The sequence below is a fragment of the Phoxinus phoxinus genome (assembly GCF_949152265.1).
Source record: "Phoxinus phoxinus genome assembly, chromosome: 25".
Classification (NCBI taxonomy): Eukaryota; Metazoa; Chordata; class Actinopteri; order Cypriniformes; family Leuciscidae; genus Phoxinus; species Phoxinus phoxinus.
In genome coordinates, this window is record NC_136900.1 from 20,225,054 (window position 1) to 20,243,847 (window position 18,794).

Below are 18,794 nucleotides of genomic sequence, written 5' to 3' on the forward strand. Positions count from 1 at the left end.
ATTTTCTAGTAGCATAAATAAATTAAATTAATCCCTGGATGCCTTTGCCGTCCACCATTACTAAACAAGCTGAGCGGAAGTGGCTTCACTTGAGCTGTTGAACAGTTTGGAAGGTACAATATCCAATAACAAACTGGTACACAGTGTCCCTGTGGCATTCATGAATTATGCTGCGGTTTGTTACACACACACACACACACACACATTCCTGGTCACACTCGGTAGCACAAACACGGGCCCCAGGTAGAGCGCTCATCACTCCTGCTGTTCTTCTCCATATGGACCCAATGAACTGGGGAGAGCTGAGACCCTCCGCATGCACACGTTTCTCCTCACACACACACACACACACACACACACACACACACACGCCTGCAAATACGCACGGGGAGATAGACAGGTGTCGTTCATTTTGCAGTCGCAGCCAGCTGTGTGTCAGCCTGTATCTAACACATGTCACAGTTGTGTGCCAGATGTCTGTCAGACACAGGTGGATGAGGTAAAGTCTTGATCCTTTAGTTTTAAAGGCTCCTCACATTCTAATACATAACTCCACACACAGACATAATGATATAATATTCATCTGTGGCATTCTGAGCAGTATGAAGTAATGGTAGACTGACTGTGGTGAATGTGGGAGCTCTCCGTGGTGCTGAAAACACCCTGCTGTAGAAATGAGTATGATTATGTCACACGCCAACCAATAATACTGTCTAATCTTCATTGGAAAAATAACAATGGTCAAATAATTGAATAGCAAAATACATTTTATTTGAATTCATTTCAGACTCAACTGGGTTTTACAAATATACACAGGCCTATATGTGTGTGTGTGTGTGTGTGTGTGTGTGTGTGTGTGTGTGTGTGTGTGTGTGTGTGTGTGTGTGTGTGTGTGTGTGTGTGTGTGTGTGTGTGTGTGTGTGTGTGCATGTGTGTGTGTGTGTGTGTGTGTGTGTGTGTGTGTGTGTGTATACAGTATATACACATACACACAGACACACACACACACACGCCACACGTATATACATTCGGTAACACTTTAGTTTAGGGTCCAATTCTCACTAATAACAAGTTGCTTATTAGCATGCATTACTATGTTATTGGCTGTTTATTAGTACTTATGAAGCACATATTAATGCCTTGTTCTGCATGACCATATTCTACATCCCTTAATCCTGCCAATACCTAATCTTAACAACTACCTTACTAACTATTAATAAGCAGTGATAAGGAGTGTATTGATGCAAAAGCCACAATTGATAGTTCAGTTAATAGAGATAATTGGACCTTAATCTAAAGTGTGACCATTATTTGTCATTGATAGATTATGTAATAATAATAATAATAATAAACTACAAATGGCCACCAAAAATAAATAAATAAATGCATACCAGCGCAGTCTTGTTGTGTGTGTGTGTGTGTGTGTGTGTGTGTGTGTGTGTGTGTGTGTGTGTGTGTGTGTGTGTGTGTGTGTGTGTGTGTGTGTGTGTGTGTGTGTGTGTGTGTGTGTGTGTGTATTAGACAAAGTCTTGAAGCCTTTGAACAAACAAATAAACTTACCAACAATATCATCTGTTGGGATAAGACCTGAAATAAGTTAGGTCAAGTGGTTTACATTAATTCAGTTTTCAGTAAGCTCAACAGTCTCAGTTGTATGTTTGCCCCCACCTGTGGCCGAATGAAGAACTACCTCTATCTATCTATCTATCTATCTATCTATCTATCTATCTATCTATCTATCTATCTATCTATCTATCTATCTATCTATCTATCTATCTATCTATCTATCTATCTATCGAGCAAATGTATAAAGGTATTTAGCTCTAGCAGCCCTTTTGTTTGCATATTTCCACTTTGTTTTTGAAGAAGAAAAAAATGGCCTGGACAAATGAGTCTTGACCGGCCTTTTAGTAAAAACCCCTTTTGATTCCCTCAACGTCCCCAACTACACTCAATTGAGACATCCTCCACACCTGATGTGCTGTATAATGAGTGCCTAATTTATGTAATTAGTCCATTAACTGTAATCCCAGCATATGTTCGGCATGCCCTGAAGGCGTCGTTCTCCTCAGGTACTTCTTTTTGATGTCACCGAGAAGCAGCTAATTAATTTTACATGCATACTAATATGGGACTCAGCTTAGCGCGCTAACCTTTGTATTTATCGCTGTATGGGAAACGGAGGAAATCCCGCAAATAACAACAGGAATAACAATATTGTGTTTTTATGGTGAATTATTACATATAACAATCGGCATTTTATTTTAAGTAGCCCATATAGGCTATACAGTCAAACTAAAATGTATTCAGACACCTTCAATATTTATCACATTATCACAGTTTATTCGCTATAGTTTAGAAAATATGACAAGAACTCAGATTATCAAATCAGCATATATTCACTGGTTTTGGCCATCCTTCTGTTAGACTCACAAATGAATTAGGTTGAATAGCTGTCAGCTGTTAAATTTAAGTACACAATTAGATAATACCAATTTAGGTCAACCAATTACCAAGCAATGCTTTATTTGGTTCAGTCTGTGGTGTAAAAAGGGTCGCATTAGCAATTAAAGAAAAAACATTGTGGTCAAAGTGTCTGAATAATGTTTGGTCCCAATTTTTTATCAATTGTGTAATATGTCACAGTTTACTTTATTTTGCTCTCGTCAAATGAATATAGTGTCCAGCACCCACTAGTAAAAGAAAATATAAAAAAATATATCTGATGTTTCAATATGTTTTGTTTTGACCGTACATATATACATGTTACATATTACATGTAATTAATTACTATAGCGTACTAAAACAGTAATAATGTGTAATGGGCATGTCTACAATAATTACACACTCTACGTAATTATACCGTAACATGTGCATTTAAATAGCAAGCATAGCCACACTATATTAATTAATTCATTATATTTAAGCCACAAAGGCTGAGCTCAGGATATGCACCGCGGTTCCTTTAAGATATGTGATGATACAGCTAACAAACCATAAGCCCATAATTAAGACAAAGTCCATCAAGCAAATGAGGGCAGTGTGAGATAATAGCGTTTAACTGGATTGGCGCGCGAGCCCCTCCCCTATAGTTTGACTCGCCACTAAAGGCTTTTGAGCGTCGTAATGAGAGCCCTCTGTCTGCTAATTAATTGACATTCTCTTGAATATTCATACGCCGCATCACAAATACGCTCTTAATTGCACCGTTAAACATCTCAGGGGAAGCAGATCGCCGCAGACTTCATTAAAAACAATGCTGGTCGGACGCTGAAAGGTATAGGATGAGTCCGATGTAAAGGTCCGACAGGTGACCTAAACGCCTCGGCACCTGATCACGTGTTTCTGCACGATAAACACACAAATAGCCTACATTACGACTAAAACAAACTTTGTGTTTTTCCATCAAAATGGTTTATTGTTATGAATTATAATGCATTGTTGTTGGCAGTATCTCGAAATAGTCATTTTGATGACATGTTTATACAAATGTTTGCATTTACAATGTCAATTACACCGCCAGCAATTGAAATTTGTTTATTCATTAGTTCTTTCATAAATCTACATTGCCTGCAGAAAGATGAGGCTAATAATGCGATGAAATCGCTAGACATTGAGTTGACGGAGAGCTCAGCTGGTTCTGCTCGACATGCACAACCGAGACAGAGCACATATAGCCTAATAATAATAATAATAATAATAATAATTGTCTTGTATATTATATGCCAGTATTATTTATCCCAGCTGTATCTTTTGGATGATTTATGTGAGACGACATTATGTCATTATTTGTATGTTATTCATGAGTCAAAATGTCTCGCATTTTCAATTGCCCAATGATTAAAGGTCCTTTTGATATGTTTTGTGGTGCTTAAAGTAACGGACTGAACTTCTTAAGAAAAGGAATGTGGGCATGAGTAGTTCGGGATGATTCAGATTTGATAAAAACGTAAGAAATGGAGTAACCCGAAGAAAAACACTTATTGAAATGATATAGTCCCACACACACACACACACACACACACACACACACACACACACACACACACACACACACACACACACACACACACACACACACACACAGACATAGGCTAAAACTGTATATGATCAATACGTTATGACAACATATGCTTTTAATTTGCTTTAACTCATTAAAAATAAGTTAAGCCATTTTCAACTTTTTGTTATACAAGATTTAAAAAAATGTTAAGTCAATTTAATGTAATTATATATATATATATATATATATATATATATATATATATATATATATATATATATATTAAAAAATATATAAATATTTAATATATATATATATATATATATATATATATAAACCTTATGGATGTTGTTTTTTATGTGTTATGTTTGTTTGCTTTTTTTGTTACACCACTTGCCATTAAAATATTGACTATATAGCAATGTATATGTTTTTTTTTGTGTGTGTGTGTGTGTGTGTGTGGAAATATTTCGCCTCTCTCTATTGACCGCTCCTTGGATGTAAAAGGCAGAGCGAATATGTATCCCCCTGTCCCTCCTTCCTTCTTTTTTTTTTTTCCTGGGTGGCAGCATATCCCAAAGTTGATTCAGTTTGACAATATTGTTTTGCTATCATTCGCTGCCTTACAATGAATGGCATCGATCCTCTTTTAACAACATTTGTTTCCTATTGTGTGGCGGAGGGCAGACGTGTGAAAGTGGCTGTTTGATTCTCTTTTTCATCCGCGTGACCTCAGCCTTTGTGTCCCATCGCCCTGGGAATGTCACGCCTCACTACTCTACTTTAAGATGCTTCAGAAAGTGCCTTTGTTTTTCTGCCTTTTTCAGACGCACACAAAATTGTTCTCGGTCCCTCCAGCTGTAAAAGATACTTAAGACTAGAGCCCCCGGTTCACAAGTGCAATGCAATTTGGCTTAGACCAACCTTTGTTCAGCTTGTACAAATGACCAAACTCACTCGCACATTATACAGTTGATCTACTGCTGCAGGGACTCGAGCCATTCAGGAATCGCGGTGGCATTTGCAGTGCACTATCCGTAGCGCGCGGGGCTGGAGGGAAGAAAAAGCAGCAAATCTTCAACGAACAAATACGCGCTGCTCGTCCTCGTCACATTGGTTAACCGTTAAGTTAAGGACAAAGCTGATTTCCATGACAGCTGCCGGAAACTTTATCCGGGAAAAATGGAAGGAGAAAAAAAAAGTGCAATGAGTTGGGTGGTCTCTCATCACAGGTTGATACTGTGCCATTGTGCGCGTGATTAACTGTGAAAACATTTGCCTGCGTGTCTGTAGGATCAGCGGAGGAGCGCGCGGGCGAATGGGCTCATTTGCATACTACTAATATATTTTACACGGTACACGTGTAATTAAAAGATCTGGGAACGCTTTGTAGACCCAAGATGAGCGATTTGAAAAATAGGATAGTGCAGCCCGTTGAATAGTGTAGGGAAATGACCAACACACGCGGTTATATGTGTTTATGTTTACAGGCCTATTTGTGTTTAATTTAAATTTGAATGTATGTATATTTGAATATGTTAGTTCGACATGTTCACTTGGAAAGTACGTTTTATATATAAATAACAGCAATAACAGTAAATTATGCATAATTATTTACAAGTAACTATAACCCTAGACCAAAGCATAACTATAACTCCACTGTAAAAATAAGATTGTTAGTTTAATTAAAAAAAGTAAGTTACCTTATTGAAAAAAAAATATTGAGGTAGTATACACTATGAGATTGGTTTAATCAACAGAAACTCAAAACATTTAGTTATCTGAACCACATTAATTTTCTAAGTGGATTTGACAAAAGAAAAAAAGAAAAAAATGAAAATATTTTTTTACAGTGAAGTGCATAGGCCTTAAAATAAAGTGTCACTAGTAATTAATTTCATTTTAATTAACATGTTTAAAATGATAAATGGCATAGGCCTACATATATATATATTTTTTTTTGGACAGGAGTATTTTATCACCAAAAATAAATAAATAATAAAAGTCCATGTTTTCTAATGGTGTTGGTGCAGTAAAGTATAACAACAATTTAGGGATGCGTTGTAGATTTCAAAACTTTTAATTTGTATAACCGACACATTTGTGAATATAAAAGTTTGACATGTACAGCACAAAAGTCCCCTGAGCTATGCATAAGTTGAAAAACACTAGGTTGTCCATTTACATTATTCAGAATAGATTTAAAACATGTGTGAAGTGTGATTTTTTTTTCTGAGTGCATTTGTTATTTTTATGCCTTGCCTCCTTTCTTCCCTTGAACACTAGAAAGTCACATTGTTGTTTTTCTATTGTTTCTTGTCTGGGTAAACATTTGGGCAGAGGAATAGAGTGTTTTTATGAGCGGTATACACACGAAAACACAAACAAACTCTCCCTGTCTCTCTCTCTCTCTCGCTGAAGGTGTCGGATACCATCAGAATGGCAGATTCATTGAAGAATACTTGCTCTGTCACACAACCTCGACGTTGCTTCCCATAGACAGCCTCGGAAGAACTCTGGAAAACTTCATGTGAAAGAAGCCTGGAAAATTGGACTCCTTTGGACCTTTTCTGTCAATACACAAGCAGAGGAATGACAAGTTAAAAGAAGAAGTACTTCACGGCGCAGCGAGAAGCTGCATGACTTCCTAGCTTGGAAAGAAAGTGTTTCTGAGACGGTGATTGTGTGGCAACCAAGGAAACTATAACGCTTTGCTTGGTACTTTCCTCCTGTTTTGTAAATATTAGCTGCCTGGTAAAAGTCTTCTTTTCTCTCTCGCGCGCGGTTTAGATAGACCTCTTCCCTCCTGCATCTTCCAAACAGTCATCAAAATAAACAATGCGTATTGCTTCTAATCACTTGTATGGTTGATTCTATTCGCGATCCGTCAGAGCAGTCAGGGGTCTCATTGGTGGATTTATGGTGGAAAATTTGCATAAATTATGAGCAAATCCGCAAGCTCGTGTGTGGTCCATCGCATTGCAAACTCGCCAAGCGGAAAGGTGGCCCTTGGTGAGCTCTGAAAAAAAAAGCTTGAATGGCCATTGCTCAAAATAGGCTTCCATTTGGTTTTCACATTCATATAATTGACTTATGGATATTTTATACAGTTTTCACAAGGCCACTCTGAAGGCTTTATTTGCATATCTGAAGTACTTTTCAGTTTGCTTTACATGAGCACAAAAGCCCGCCTGGCATTATGAAGTTTCATTTCAAGAAGGTTTTTTTTGTTTTGTTTAAATGTTTGCACATTTTCTTATGTAACCTCTATAGGTCACGTCACTTGTGTGGCTTTAAGAAAATATATCTCACGCTTTTATTTTTGAATTAAAAATACATTGTATTGCATCGACTTTTATAGTGAATTATATTATATTAACATATGTTGGAAGCCTTAATCTGCACATAGGTCGTGTCTTTTTATATTTATCCCGTCGTCGGCTTTGTGAAGAGGTTTCTCAAGTATTGCTGTTAATATCGTCGGATGTGCTCGCGCATTTAAACCCGCAATAATGAGATCTGACTACATCTTTAAAATTAAGAGAATATTAATCATTGGCAAAAAGTGGTGATTTGTTCACACTTTACACTACAGTGTTAATGTGTATTTGCATAAGTAAGTAAGCACCGTGTATACTAATGAACTATGTGTAATTATTTAGCAGCCGTTTGTAAGCACGCATTGGTATTAATCGCTCCGCGAATATGTTTTCATCATTAGCCATGGCAACATTTTGTTTCCATCTATTACATTTCTACCTTATTTTTCAACTCGTTAAATAATCAAAGCGGTCGTGAAATAAAATAATCCGCGTATAAATTGAAAATATAGAAAAAATTAAGGCAACAACTTACGTTTCAAGTTTTTTTAGTGTGATTATAGTTAACCTTTATCGTGATTTAATAAAATAAATATAGGGCTATCGCCTGACTGTAGTAAAAGACCATCCGTGGAACATTTTCTAGATGCTAATAAACATATGCTTATGGGCTAAATGACACATGTATGACTCCCTTGGCTCATTATAATAACGAGGCGCTCTAGTTAGTCATGTGGAAACGGCTGGAAAAAAATGTGTCGCTACACGGTTTAATTTGCCCTCCACATGTTTACGTTGGGATGCAATTGACATTTTCGCTCTAAGGAGGCATAACAAAGCAGGCAAAAGTCATACGAACTGTGTCATGACAGCAAGACAAGCAAAAAGTAACTGTGACGATACAATGCAAACTGCATGCAAGTTCCAGCCAATTTCCATGTCAAACATCCCATTGCTCAGTAGCTCCATTTGTACGTGTGAATTGTAGACCAAGCACCCTACGAAGCGCGCAGAAAGGTTCACACACATACCTTCACACACTGTTACCGGGTGCCATCGCAGTTCAATTCCGGTTGCCGAGCCTTTTCACCCCTTTGCTCTGTCTTCAAATGGAAATGATTTCTATTGGCCCAAGGTGTCCATGTAAATAGGTGTAAATGAAACCAGATTATGCCTTTCTCCCAGCCCCCCTCCTCCCGAGCCGATTGTCATGTGATAGCAAAGAAGTGGCACATTAATGAAGCGCCTCTACAGGGGTCTTTTCTGCCCATGTCGCCACATAAAACTATCAGATGGTTAGAGGAAGGACATGGAGCCAGCCACTTAGCTCTTAGTCTTATCAAGAAAGAAGGAGAGAAAGAGAGAGAGAGAGGATCTGGTCCATTCAAGCTGGCCTGGGAAGAAGGAAACCTTACTTCTTCTTCTTGTTTCTTGAGCTCACAGCTCCAAGGAAGTGAACTTGCAGGACGAGTCTCAACAGAAAGTCTTAACAGAAACAAACTCATAAAACACAACTGAGGACAGACATCCAGCGGAATTCCGACACAGAATTTTGGACAGGATGCCTAGACCCGGGAGAAACACTTACAGCGACCAGAAGCCGCCGTACTCCTACATTTCCCTCACCGCTATGGCCATCCAGAGTTGTCCGGAGAAGATGCTTCCTCTCAGCGAGATCTACAAGTTTATCATGGACCGCTTTCCTTATTACCGGGAAAACACCCAGCGCTGGCAGAACTCCCTGCGCCACAACCTCTCCTTCAACGACTGCTTCATTAAAATCCCCCGACGCCCGGACCAGCCCGGGAAGGGCAGCTTCTGGGCGCTACACCCCAGCTGCGGCGACATGTTCGAGAACGGGAGTTTCCTGCGACGCCGCAAACGTTTCAAGGTGATGACATCAGAGCACCTGGCACCCAGCAAGCCCTCGGACGCTGCCCACTACCTCCAGCAGCACGCCAAGATCCGGCTCAGCGCCCTGGGAACCCACCTCCCCCAGATGTCCAGCTACAACCTGGGAGTGTCCCAGCCGTCCACGTTCAAGCACCCGTTCGCCATAGAGAACATCATCGCCCGAGAGTATAAAGTGCCAGGAGGGCTGGCGTTCTCCGCCGGGTACCCTCTGCACAACCAGCTGACCACAGCCTGGCCCCATATGTACAGCACTAGCATGATGGACAGCGCTGCGCCCATCTCCATGACCAGCGATTACAGTGCCTACGGTGTGCCCATCAAGTCGCTCTGCCACGGCGGACAGACCTTACCGGCGATCCCCGTCCCGATCAAGCCCACCCCGGCGGCTTTGCCTCACCACATCCCCGCTTTTCTATCGAACTCTCCCCAGTCGCTGAGCCCGACGTCCCCGCAGACAGCGACCAGCCAAAGCAGCCCAGCCACCCCGAGCGAGACTCTGACGGGTCCCGCGACGCTGCAGTCGGTCGCTGTGCACTGACACCCGCGAACGTGGGGCCTCCCCGGTCGACACCTGTACTCCAAAGTTGAATTTTAATAACAGACCTTGAAAAAACACTGGCTATACAATCAAGGCAAGAGCTATCTATGTTGCAGTGATGTTAATTTATGTGTATATGTGTTGAGATTTTTAAGTGTTGCTTTCGATGAGTCCAATCACATGGATCGACACGGATATCGTACTATTGTAAAATGGAGAGTTTTTACATTTTAAATATCCAGAATTTTACGTGTTCATTCGAATGGGGTTTGAACTGCTGACAAATTCCAAGCACTGCGATCTGCTTCGTGTTTGAATCGCGCAAGGCAAAGCGCTCGTCGTTTTTACAGGTTATAATCGTTATCGCGCTGAAATAAATTGTAAGTTGGAATGCTCACTACTTTCGTGTAGTCATGCAACTAACTTTCATAGACGACTAAACTTGTCTCAGTCTGCAAACCAAATACTATCGTACTTGATCTAAAACACACACACACACACACACACATACACACAGTACCATGGCAAACTTGAAAAAAAAGTTTAAATAGTTTTAAAGCATAGGGTCATCAAGAAGTAAATATGTGAATAATTGCAAATAAGTGATATTGAATTGTGTCAAATGCACTTTTTAGTTTAGATGTTTTACATTCTATTTTGCAGGAAATGTTTTTGTGAGCGTTTAATTTAAAGCCGTGGTGACCATGTGTATTAAAATGCCGTACATTTGTACTTTTTGTTGAGATATAAAGCATGCCTTTTTCCAAGACTTTGTGTTGTTCAAGCATGCGTGCTTTTAAAAGATGTGCAAAAACGTCTGCATTAAATTATAAACTTGGTCATCAGAATATTTTTTCATTAAAATTGTGTAAACTTAAATAATTGCTCTTGTATTTGTTTGTGCGTTTCGCGTATGGTTTTCTCGTTATTCACAGGCAGCCATATTACTCATGTACACTCCTATGTAAAAACAAATACAAAAACATGATTATTATTATCATTAGAGAATAATGCTGAAATACAAACACGATAATTAAAAGATACAGCACTGCTATTTGCTGGTGGACTATTTTAACTTTTCATTTAATGTTAATAATAAGGTTATAATATTTTATTTATTGGCTTTTTATTTATTATAGAATAAATGTGTACACTATAGGATATATTGTCTGAACATGTTTATTGGTATAAATTCGCTCGCCGGATCGGGCAGGTGAGCGCTGCTTTTCTTCGAGGAAAAGCACAAGCGACGGATTGGAATAAATGAATGAAGCTCTTGATTAGGATGCATGAAGTTACTGTGCCGCAGTCACAGCAAACACAAGCGGACTCATTCATCAGCACAGACACTCACTGTGCACGTCCAGTTTTAAACCTGAGCGGAGAATACATTTCAGAAATACATATTGTTGAATTCTTTGCGATTTTCACCAATTGTATTTTATGTTTCCATACTATTTAGCATATTTTACACTCTAAAAAATGCTAAATATTTGGATAAAATATGGACAAACGCATTGGTTTCATTTTTTTTAAACCCAACAGTTGGATTTGTCCATATTTGTCCCAAACATGAGTTGAAACAACCGAGCTATTTTTTTGTGTATTATTTATTAATTCATATTCTACTTTATTTGGATAGAATAAAATTACACTGTTAAAACTATTTTGTTGGTTTAACTTAAAGAAGTAAGTTACCTGCATGGTTGCCTTCAAATTTAGAGTTCATTGAAATTAAAAAAAATTGAGCTAATACAATGGTAGATTGGTTTAATCAACAGAAACTCAAAATATTATGTCATCTAAACCATACGAACTATCTAATTTGATTTGACAAAAAGAAAAAATGTTGTGATAAATAATGAAACTTTTATCGAATTAACCTTAAAATTACACTTCACATTTATTTATTATTTCATTGCTTTATTTTGCCTGAGTTTTTTACCCTATGATTTCAAGTTGTCCCCCCTTTTTTCCCTCTCAGGTTTAATGGGGGGTCCATTGATAAAGGATGTGTCGCGGTCAGAATGCGAGAAACAGGTGCATTGTTTGCGTCCCCGCATAGAGAGCAACAGCCTTCTCCGGGATATTAAGCAAATACATTAGAATTCCGTCACTTTATGCAATTGAGCTGATCAAATAAAGGGTCCCTGGCCACTTCATTCACCCTCATTCACTTGAATAGAAAGTGCAAAGAATTGCAAACTTAGACTGGGCCACCGATGTAGATTTAGTCTTTTTTCAGAAAGACAAAAAGGCCGATTTCTCACAAACACATAGCTGACTGGGGGACTAGGAAACGAGTTCTGAGACCCCTTTGGAATTTAAATCCAACCCCTCCCCCTGAGAGACTGTTTGCACAACACTGCAAGTTTTTTTTCACCCTTCCTTTTTTTTTAATTTTCTTTTTACTTTCCTTTTCGGCGTTTGACATTGTGTTGCATTGATGTTTACTCTAGGTTATCATACAAGGGTGTATGTTTAGTTTTTAAAAGAAGAAATATAATTTTGCTTAAACCAGGAATTTAAAGGATCTAAATAGAAACATCTATATAAATGTTTTACGGAGCAAAATGTACGTACAAATTTGTTTTTATTTGTATTTATTCGTTTTATTTAAAAACAGAAATAGGCATGTTTTACAGATGTAAACAAAACTTTATTCAAAAATAATCAGACACGTTTTACAGAAGACAAAATAAAATGTCCAAACGTATTTATAAATATGATTTTTTTTCATTAATTCATTTGAAGAAGATAAAAGGGATAAATCAACAGACATGTTTAAATTATAATTTATATTTTTCATTTTTGTACTTTAAAAAAGATAAATAATAGCTAATTTAATTTTAATCGCTTATTGTAGTCCCTATTTATTTTACAATTTTATTAATAACCTGTAGATTGTTTTTGTTGAAAGACATAACATAAAACCACCACTGCTAAACAAGTTAAGTTACGGATATATCATTCCAAATCATAATGTATTAATTAACTCATTATAACCAAAAATGCTGGGTTGTTTCTACACTCTAAAAAATGCTGGGTTGTTTTAACCCAATTTTAGGTCAAATATGGACAAACCCCAAAATTGAATAAAAATGGGTTGCTTTGTCCATATTTGACCCAAACATGGGTTGAAACAACCCAGCATTTGTAATTATTATCTCTCATATGGCCAATAATATAGTGTACTTTTATGGTTTTAAGAACTCTAAACATGCTGGGTTGTTTCAACCCATGTTTGGGTCAAATATGGACAGAGCCAAAAATGTAATTAAATTTTTTAAACCAGCGGTTGGGTTTGTCCATATTTGAAGTTGAAGTTGAAACAACCCAGCATTTTTTTAGAGATACAGTCCCAGCACCTTTACCTTTCACAAAGCGTTTATTCACATGAAACACAAATTGTGAAGTTTTCTGTCTGATGCAGTCTTGCACTACATTTCCACGCATGTCCATGTCACAGGATCTCTGAACACCTTACGTTTGTCTGTCCTCCTCAAATCAACAGTCAGACCAGTCGTTTCCATCCACATTATATGCAGGAAAGCAGCTTGTTGTGATTTCAGCCTCAGTTGTCGTAGAGAGGGCTTTCTCTGTTCATTAACACCAACGTGAACTCTGTTGTGTAAGCAAAGACAAAACGATCCATCCACTACATGATCCACTCCTAGAAGAAGGTCATCCTAGGCGGGGGGGGATAAAATATAGAGCGAGCCACGCAAAACCACAACGTGCTAGTTTAATTAAAAGAATTCATTACAGTGGGAGCCCAAGGTAATTAGCATGCATAATTTATGATTTGCTTAATGCAAGCCGACCGAGGCGTCAGTAATAAACTCGACTTAACCTCCAGGAGAGAGATGAAATGGACAGTGGACGGTTGTTTATTGTCGAGCGATAAGTCAAATCCGTTTGACGGAACTGGTTGATTCTTGGCTTTTTGTTGAACTCGAATGACTTCATTTGTTTTGCAGGATGAAAAGCGAACTTGGACTCAGACAGTCAGCAAAGGTAACGAGTAAACACGGTGTTGTTGTGTCAAGATTGATAGCGCCAAACAGTTCGTTAAACCAATCATTTTAAATCACAAGGGGTTAAAGTGACAGGTTGTAAATCAAATCAAGGCTTCGTGTAACTTCTTCTTTACACAAACTGGTGGCAGAAACACACTTTCTTCGTTAAGTCTCGTCTGCAATCTTCTTTTTACCTGGAGTTCTCCGAAGGTCTGTAAAACTGACAGAATGAGGCCAGAGTTTGGTTCAGCTCCGCACTCCTCATGTTACCACTCATATTATGGGCTGTCAAGATGCTGTTTGTAAAAGCGTAAAAATTAATCGACGCTAAGCAAAAGTTGCATCCAGTTTACTCTGCAAATGTGACAAACCGCATCGCTGAAGGAGGAACGGATGTGTGTTTATGCTTTGCTGATGGCTATTTTTCTTTCGACTTTGCAGCCACACGTTGATTTTTACTAAAAACAACTGCAATAAACAAATATATTTATGCACTCAGACTCAGTGCATGCTTAGCAAAAAGTGCTAACTGAGGTAGGCACTCATATGCCTGACCCATTGGTATAGTGGAGGTGCTAGGAGGCACAAATGAAAGGATTTATAAACTATTAAATAAATAAATAACGCGACATGTGTAGTGTAAATAAATAAATAAAACGATGTGTTGTGTAAATAAATAATTAATATTGCATAATGGTAAATAAATAAATAGCACTAGATTAAAAGAATAAATAAATAATATTGCACGAAGAAATAAATAAAAACTAAATAATACATAAAAACGTGACTTTACAAAAACTTTTGTATAAATAAATACAATTGCATGAAATAAATAGCATCATATAAATAGACCAATAATATTGCATATTTGCATAAATAATAATATTGCATAGGCTAAATAAATAAATAACGCTGATTCTGTTGTGTAAATACATCAAATTGAATAATAATAAAAAAGTAGGATCATTAGATGAATGAACGACTGGATAAATGAATGCATAAATAAATAATATATTCCGTAAATTAATAGCGTGAACGGTTTTAAATAAATAGCATTAAATGAAAATAATAAATAAATACAATTGCATACAAATAAATAATATCATTAGATATAGGATACATAAATAAATAATAGTGCATAAATAATATTTAATGAATAAATACATAAATAAATAAAACTGTTGTGTAAATAAATACATACAATTGCATAATAAATAAAAAATAGCATCATTAAAAGAAAAAAAAAAGAAAAACATTTTGGTCCTTTACACAACTGCCATTGATCAAAACAGATTGAACTCTTAATCCAATCTGATGGCACTGTCAAATACCTTTATGTTGGGAACATGTAAAAAACTGATTGTAACACAAGCTTCAGAGACTCAGTGGACCCCTCCAGTGGGGGTCAGGCTGGACTCAGGTACGATGGACATCAGAGGCGGTGGGGTTTGGGTTGAACACCCTTGTGTGCATGAAATTAGAATGTCAACATCTGATTCATGCTGCTGGGCAGTAACTGTGAAACAAATTATGTCTGTGGGAGGCGTCGCACATGTTCTCCTCTGCTGCGGATATGAGCTGTGTGGGGCAGGCCTGGATTCCTAGAGAATTAGAAAGAAAAGTAAATATTTATAATGCAACTGAAGAAAATATGATACAAAAGAACTCGGAAACAAAACATTGATTTCTATCTATCTATCTATCTATCTATCTATCTATCTATCTATCTATCTATCTATCTATCTATCTATCTATCTATCTATCTATCTATCTATCCATCCATCCATCCATCCATCCATCCATCCATCCATCCATCCATCCATCCATCCATCCATCCATCCATCCATCTGTCTGTCTATATATTTATATTCAGTGTTTATATTCAGTATTTCTAAAAAAAATATTTAGAATAAACAATAAATAAAAAATATAACAAATAAATAATACAATTATTTGGATAAATAATAAAAATTTTATATTATATTATATAAGTGCAGTCTAATCGATTAATCACGACTGATCACATCTAACATAACATAAATATTTTTGTTTACATAATATATGTATATATATGTATACACACAAACACATATATACACACATATGTACACAAACACACACACACACACACAATATCTATATATCTATACACATGTATATTATGTAAACAAAAACTTTTATTTACGTTTGATGCGATTAATCGTGATCGATTTGACAGCACATATATTATATTATATTATATTATATTATGCTTCTGACTGGTCAGTGGCAGCATTCAGTGGTCAAATATTTTTGCTTCATGTTGATTAATGAAATGTTTTTCCACTTGCTAAACCATAGGCAAGTTTTTAGAATCCCGACAGATATTATCTTGAGTTTTCTCCATTCAGGTGCACCTGGTCTCTGAACTTATTAAGATGTTAAACGCATTTCCTCCCCGTTAGTGTCAATGCAGTAACTTAGCATAGCAGGGGCAGTAAAAGAGTTCCTAATTGTTATTCAAGATAAGGATGCGTATTGTCTCAGGAAGGTGATAACAGGAACCATTAGCCGGGATCTTCGTTTTTAAAGGTCTCTACTTTCACCTGGACGGAGGCTGTCCTGTCTTACCAGTTCAAGAGGTCAACAGAACGGCAGTCTCGAAAGCACATTTGTTTGAATTCACTGCATTGCACCTCATTTATCACAGCGCGTCACCTCATGGTGATCTTAATTATATCCACTGTGAAATATTGCAATATTAGCTGTAGGAAGAGTTTGCTGCAGGACTCCATATTGAATCCCCAAATGTTTTGAAGAGCTTTGAGGATTGTTGTTCCCACGTTCAATAAGAAAACCCATAAATTAACATATGTTCTGACACTTGGAGCATCTAACAAAAAAGCCTCCATTACAGAGTGAAGGCACGCCGAAGCCTCCAGACTCTGCAGGGCTGTGCAGGTTCAGACAGAGCCCAGCGTGAGTTTTTCCTCCTCCTATTCATCACGCTTCAGGCTTCGGGTCTGTCAGTCTGGGCCGAGGCATTCCACGGTGCCAATCCGAAGCCGGAGCGCTCTCTCCAAATATCACTCCCCTCATCTTCGGCTGATTCTGGCCAACAGCCCGTGGTGCTAAATCTTGGGTTTGACACAAGTCGGAGAATGCATGAGGCTCGGCAATGGCGTTTAGTGTTGTTCAGCACTGTTTGTTTTAGGAGGACAATTGGGCGAGACTCCTGCGGTTATGAAACCGAGCGTGTCTGGGCAGTGAGATCGTTGAGGATAATTTGGGTGTAGTTGGGTTGAATTTAGGTATATAACCTCTTTTGACAGAGTTTTTATATTGTGGAATACTGTCTTAATTTAGGATGTCAATATCATATTGTATTCTCAAACCCAAAATCCCAGTATCATGTCATTAAGATTTTAACCAAAAACTATGTTCTCAGGACAAATGTATTTTCCATAAATGTCAACACACACACACACACACACACACACACACACACACACACACACACACACACACACACACACACACACACACACACACACACACACACACACACACACACACACACACACACACACACACACACACACACACACGTTATATGATATATATATATATATATATAGTAGTTGTTTCTATATATATATATATATATATATATATATATATATATATATTTCTATTAATTAATTTTGTGTTTCATAATTGTTCTACTATTTACATTTCAATTAAAAGCCCCTAAAAAAACAATAATATTTTTTAAATACATATATAACACTAACATTGTAAGTTATGGGAATAATTGGTGATATGTCTGTAATATTTGTGTTTATTAATTCATTAAATGGTTGCTGTATTGGAAAGAGCTTTCAGAATTATTGGTAAATATTTTTGATTTCTAGATTTCTATAAACAGATTATTTATGGGCCTATTTGAATGATATTATGAATTAAAAATAGTTGTAAAAATAAGAATAGTAATATACAACTATATTTAAATTGATGAAAAAAAAAATTCCAGTCTATAAACTATGAATATAGATTTACCTAATATAATATAATATCATATAAAAAGCTTAACCTTTCTCTCTCTTCTTCTTCTCTCTCTCTCTCTCTCTCTTTCTGTCAAAACTAATTTAACCGCAAACATAAACATCTCCTTTTAATGATGGGATGTAGCAGATTCGGCACTTGGGTGTTTGGGTGCTGAAGGGTCTTCACTGCAAGGCGTTAAATATGTTAGGACAGTAACAGCCTCTGTGGATTTTTTAGTATCCTTGCTATTTCCCCTGCTGCGACAAGCTAATCTATCACCACAGATCTTATCTGTGATTCTGCTGTGGTAAGTCACACCCCGCGCAACCACTTCAAAGGCCGGCGGGGCAGCGTAGGTGCGGGAGAGCTGAGGGCTACGTCCAGGGGTGAGAAGGGTTGATGCTGATTAGTGGCGTTAGGGGGGGGATCGGGTGGAGGGGGTGGGGGGGTTGGGATCAGGAGTGCCGTGGCTGGAAAGACAGCCACGGGACAGAGGTGTGTGCCTTGACAGCAGCTGTCTCTGTATCCTTTTCTCTCTTGGTATTTCTCTTCTTTCTTTATACCGGGTCACGGCACCAACGGAGCCCCAGCGATTCATTACACACACTGGTAATTGCTAGCTGAAAAGGTCTGTTGGATTGGAGAGCCTAACTGCTCCTAACCTAATCTAAAATAAATAAATGTGGTAAAAAGTTGTTAAATGGATAGTGCAAACAGTTGCGAAGAAACGATTCTAAATAAAAATGGTAACGTGGACACAATTTATATGATTTTTTTCATATTTTGGCATCAAACAGAAAAAAACTAACCTTTCGTATCTCAAAGTATTTTTCTATTATTTTATTAGAACATTTTTGTTTTGAACACACTTAAGGGACAGTTGACCCATTTACTTGCACTCATGTTGTTACAAACCTGTATGATTCTGCGGAACAGAAAAAAAAAAGTTATCTTGAAGAATGTTTCACTATTTT

General features: G+C 37.5%; 2 protein-coding genes across 2 annotated transcripts in view; one reads left to right on the forward strand and one right to left on the reverse strand.

Annotated features, from left to right (window-relative positions):
- The first annotated feature begins 8,531 nt into the window (after positions 1 to 8,531).
- Positions 8,532 to 10,645, forward strand: foxb1a (forkhead box B1a). The gene has a single exon (XM_079603991.1). The coding sequence runs from the start codon at positions 8,885 to 8,887 to the stop codon at positions 9,773 to 9,775; it is 891 nt and encodes a 296-aa protein (XP_079460117.1). The 5' UTR covers positions 8,532 to 8,884; the 3' UTR covers positions 9,776 to 10,645.
- A 4,415-nt stretch (positions 10,646 to 15,060) lies between these two features.
- The window catches only part of LOC306993794 (uncharacterized protein), a 51,591-nt gene continuing 47,857 nt past the window's right edge, over positions 15,061 to 18,794 (reverse strand). Inside the window, exon 5 of the mRNA XM_079603867.1 lies at positions 15,061 to 15,395. The gene's annotated coding sequence lies outside the window, so the exon portion shown is untranslated. The remainder of the gene's footprint in view (positions 15,396 to 18,794) is intronic.

Bases quoted from the DNA above. Each gene is read 5' to 3' on its own strand.
- foxb1a (XM_079603991.1), top strand. From the start codon at position 8,885: ATGCCTAGACCCGGGAGAAACACTTACAGCGACCAGAAGCCGCCGTAC.